Source organism: Citrus sinensis, chromosome 4 (genome assembly GCF_022201045.2).
Source record: "Citrus sinensis cultivar Valencia sweet orange chromosome 4, DVS_A1.0, whole genome shotgun sequence".
Classification (NCBI taxonomy): Eukaryota; Viridiplantae; Streptophyta; class Magnoliopsida; order Sapindales; family Rutaceae; genus Citrus; species Citrus sinensis.
This window is the reverse complement of record NC_068559.1, coordinates 7575400-7580230: the sequence shown is the minus strand read 5'-3', so window position 1 is coordinate 7580230 and position 4831 is coordinate 7575400. Positions and strand designations below refer to the sequence as shown.

The window sequence follows — 4831 nt, the reverse complement described above, 5'->3', positions numbered from 1 at the left end:
TTTCCTGAATAATAACTTTCATTGATAATCCAAGCAGAAAGCTCAGAATAGCATTGATATCTACATTGGCATAGCCATTAGGGCAGTGAAAATGTCATTTAAAATAAGAGACAAGCAAACAAACTAGTAGACTGGTGGTAGGAACTAAAGGAGACAAGAAGGTACCAAGTAAATTTTTTTGTTAGGCATAGAACTTCTTCAAGTGAATGACATTCCAAGCAGTGGGGACCTTTTTGCCACCAAGCGTTTGAAGCTTGGAGGCTCCTTTGCCAAGTACCTTCCTGATTTGGTATGGTCTTTCCCACTTTTCTGCCATCTTTCCAGTGTTGGCCTCTTTTCCTGACATCCATTGCTACTCTGACAAGTTCCCCCTTCTTGAATTCTCGGAACTTGACATGCTTGTTGTATAGCATTTCAATTCGTTGCTTATAATGAACCATGTGTGCTGCAGCTGCGTCTCAAGCTTCATCAACTAGATCCTTGTCCAGTGCTAGGGAGGCATTGTTTTCAGCAAGCTGGGCGAGTTTTGACCACAAGGTTGGGAAGCTCTCCTTAAGATTACAGCCATAGACAAAAAAAAAAAAAAGGCAAATATGAAGCATGTATTCACATCATACTCCATAATTCCCCAAACTAAGGAACCACTATCTTTTGACTAATTTATTTATCCTATGTAAATTTCAACAGCAGAGGCAGATTATATGACACTAACAATAAATGGATGACCGAAAAAATTAAAAATTCAACCCAGCTAGCCATCAGCGTATACTGTAATCATAGTGTGTAACTCAAGCCTTTTTTATGATGCTCTTAGGTTACAGAAGACTTCATAGATTCAACCGTGTTGCCTGGTAGTGACACTGAAGTCTGACAAGTACTACAAAGAAAAATTTATCATTTCATGAAAAATATAAAACTAAATCATTCAAAACTTAGATATAAAATTTCAAAATGTCAATAAAAGCCAAATTAGCTGAATGAATCAAGTCAATTATAACCATCAAAAAACAACGTTAGAAATTTTGCAACAGATTTCAAAAAACGCAATACATATGCAACTCATGTTGAACCGAGATGAATTCATAATTCAGTGGTTTTCCATCTAAAAGACAAGAAACGGGTTAGTTTTTCTCTCCGTTTTGACAACTAACCAAAACACTTTTCTCAAATCCTTCTTCCTTTTGCTTGGACCCCCATCGCACTGACAAAGACAGAAAGAAACTGATTCAGGGAGTGTTGTTAAATTTTTCAACTTTATTTAGCTCAATTATTTATCAAAAAAGTCACAACTTTGTTCATATAATGTTAATGCATACAAACAAGTGTAACAGAATTATCAGGACAATGAGATGAAGTCTGGAAATTTTATTGAGGACAATAACCAAGAAGTAATTATCCTGAAGAAAAACCAGAGACTGCTCTTTTCTACTTTATTCCTTTTTGTTATTATTAGTTTTATATTAACTAAATCGACGATGAACCAGACAATTGAAAACACAAAATTATATTGGGAATATAAATTATGAAACATCAAACTACACTACGGTTATCAAACATGGCATTTCAAAAAATTATCTTAAAACAGAGCACTTTGCTAATGTAAAATTCTATCATCCTCAACCAGCATTTTTGAAAGCAAAGCATTAAATCATCTGACTATCTTTTTAGTCCAATTCCAGTTGCATCAGACGGAATTTGCAGCATTTGCTAGAATCTCATATAATCACTGCTTATAACATTCTTTAAACAGATACCAAGTAATATTATTCAGAGGACAAGGCAAATCAATCAAAATGATCATTTCCAACAATTTAAGCGACGCAGGTTTAATAAAACATTTGTATCTCTTCAACCTCTCACCTAAAAACAGTGGCAAGGATGAGTTTACAATCAGAAAATGAGGGCTGCATGAAAAGTTAGGATCGACGTAAAGTTCTAATCACAAAGGGAGAAAATAGACACAGAGGAAATACAGAAGGAAGGTCAAATAACAAAGCATGTCATGTTCACCTAAGAAATAATGGGAACATTGTTTAGATCTAAACAGTAGATACCATTAATGGAAATGAAGACACCATAAGATTACAAAAGTCCAGACCAATCCTACTGAAAAAACATTTTTGTAGCTAGGTTGTCACAATTCATAACCATAATCAAACAATTTTCGGCTACCTCACCTAGCCAAGTGTGTAATATATCCCACAGAAAAAAGGAATTTAGAATAAGATACAAGAGTTGATTCCCAGCTAGAGCTGAGGAGGATCATTATTACAATCAAGAACAGCAATCCCATACTTCTACTCTGAACCTAGACAAGGTATTTGAAGTACCAAACTCTTAAGATAGAAAGGTATTTAACTTAGAGCCATGGAGGATCATGACAATCACTTAACACGTTAAGTAAATTGATCTTACTTAGAAACACAAGCTGATGAAAGTCTCACTAATTGGTAAAAAGGTCTTCAAATGCAGCAGGTGTCCTCATGCTTATGCTTTCAATCCATTCAACCCTCAACTACATAAATCAATTTGGCCAAAACATTTTCAGAAGCAAATTTTTGCTTTTCTTGTAAGAACCTAGGAAGTTGACATTAAGAACCACTCAGGATATTGCACAAGCATCCAGCTTAAAGTAGTTCTTTACCTAGGAAGTCTAGAAAGAGCATCTGAGAAACAGAAAATTCATGTTTCTCATGAACCATTCTTCGAAACGCAACATTTTCAAGAAATCATGATCCTCTAGTCTCAGAGCCTCAGGTGTCAAATTTTCCTTATGGAATCCATGTATTCTCCTGAAATCAATAGTCTCAGCTTTTTACCAAAGGCATTCTCACAATCACTACCCGAGGACACAATAGACAACCCTGTGGCAATAAGTACAAAATTCTCTTCATTTCCAACATCAATTTCATACAACTCCTGAAAAACGTCCCGAAATTCCTGTATCAACATATCATAGAACGACCTGTTCGGAGGAATCACATTCATAACAAAAATCCCAAAATCACTAAGAATCAATCTAGCAGCCAAAAGTACATCTTTCCTCACAAATTCCACAGGTGGAGCACTTGTACCATTTCTAGCATCACCAGAATCTAAATCAACCATAATAACATCAAATTTATTATCTACTCTGTCACTGTTATCCAAAAAATTACCGTCCTTTAGGCTACAAGCACCAAATGAATCTGGATTCTTCCCAACAATTTGACGAGCAAGTTTCTCTAAGAACTCTATAGCATCTCCAACAGAAACCTGAAGAAACTCTCCATCTTCCAATCCAAAATACTGCCTTGCAACCCTCAAAACTACTTCATCCATTTCTACTCCAACAACCTCAAAATCTAATTGGGTTCTCAGAAAACTAACCAAAGCCCCTCCACCAACTCCGACACACAAGGCTTTCGGCCTAAACCCAAACCGAATGCGCTCTCCAATATAAGAACCAATCAAAGCACAACTAGCAACCATTGGCACCAAATATACATGAACCAAAACTCCAATATGAGGCCTAAACCGTACCTTTCCTCCAATTTTTACCGAATCTAAGGAAATAGCCGCCTCAGGCACAAGCTTAACCTCAGTTTGAACTAAATTGGGCATTCTTTTAAACCTCAATCTCCTCCTAAACTCTCTCTTTCGACACCCACCCTCGCTTTCTATCTCAACATCTTCAACAAGCATTTCACCAGCAAAATCCCCAACACATTTCTCCAAAACCACACTAGAAACGACATTGTCTTCATAACTCAAAAGGGGTACATTATAAATTCCATTTTTATCAAAGCAAAATTTCCGAGACAGCGCAATTACCAGAGGCTTCACACTGTCCTCCAGACTCTTCTGATCGAAAGAGTCGTGTTTTGTTGTGATGGGTAAATCGGGGGAGTCGTCGGTGGTGGGTTCATCACCAATTAATATGAGGCGTGAGAACTGGTGGCAGCTGAGGAGAAGCTGGAGATGGCCCGACTCCGTCGAGAAGATCCAGTCGTGCTCCCGATGCTTGGGAACGAACATGAGAGCTACTTGGGGTTGGGCGAGTGAGTCGCTGAGTTGAACCGGTGAATCGAGAACAGCGACTCGGAGGAGATGGTTGTCATTGTGGTGGTTGTGGTGAGAGAGAGGGGGACTTGGAATGGTGAAGGTGATGAAGCGTGATGGGTTTATGGTTTCGAACATGCCCATGTCAAGAGCCATTTGTCGCTTCGCGCTCTCGTCGTGTTATTTGCTCTGTCAATGAATAAGCAAACTCCGAAGTATCACTAAACCACAAGCATAGTAGCGTAAAATTGGTATTTCGTTAGGAATATTCATCATATTCTGTTTATTCTATTGCAATTAACCGATACATGTATACGATATGTATGCTTATTTACAAATCCATGATGAGAATTCGAGAATCATTGCCGGTGGCAAAATGGAGACCTTGTGATATTCTTCCAAAAATAATTGTGGCGAAAACAAAGGAAAAAAACCTGTCTCATATAAATATTACATTTATGATATTTTCAACACATTAAGTAGATGAAAAAAATCAATATAAATAATTCTTTTTCCATTTTTTTTCCAATCACATCGACATTATTTGAAATATTGGAGGTAATTAAAATATATTTAAGTACAAAATTCATTGTGGTCATAAGAATTATAAGAGGAAAAAAACTCTTGTTTGGAAAGAATCTAAATCTTTTAAAATTTACTATTTTTGTGAAACTCTAGTGCCTATATAAAGAGAGTTATTTCACAATTGAAAGTGTACAACATAGAGCATAAAGTAGAGAAGCAAAATTCGACCTCGTCCCTAGAGAATCCGAATTTGGCGCATAATATT

At 36.8% G+C, this 4831-nt stretch overlaps 1 protein-coding gene across 8 annotated transcripts; it reads right to left on the bottom strand.

The window, feature by feature from the left end:
- Positions 1–4440, bottom strand: LOC102606728 (uncharacterized). 8 transcript variants are annotated; one of them, XM_052439990.1, is made up of 3 exons: positions 2416–4440; positions 1861–1904; positions 1–1201 (listed from the first exon to the last, which is right to left on the bottom strand). In XM_052439990.1, exon 1 carries the CDS (start codon positions 4195–4197, stop codon positions 2761–2763), a length of 1437 nt encoding a protein of 478 aa, XP_052295950.1. In that variant the 5' UTR covers positions 4198–4440; the 3' UTR covers positions 1–1201; positions 1861–1904; positions 2416–2760. The 8 variants fall into 8 exon arrangements, with proteins under 8 accessions (XP_052295950.1, XP_052295951.1, XP_024948752.1 ...); XM_052439991.1 differs by having other exon boundaries at positions 1–1904; positions 2416–2515; positions 2645–4440; XM_025092984.2 differs by lacking the exon at positions 1861–1904 and having other exon boundaries at positions 2416–2515; positions 2645–4440.
- Between the last annotated feature and the right edge of the window lie 391 nt (positions 4441–4831).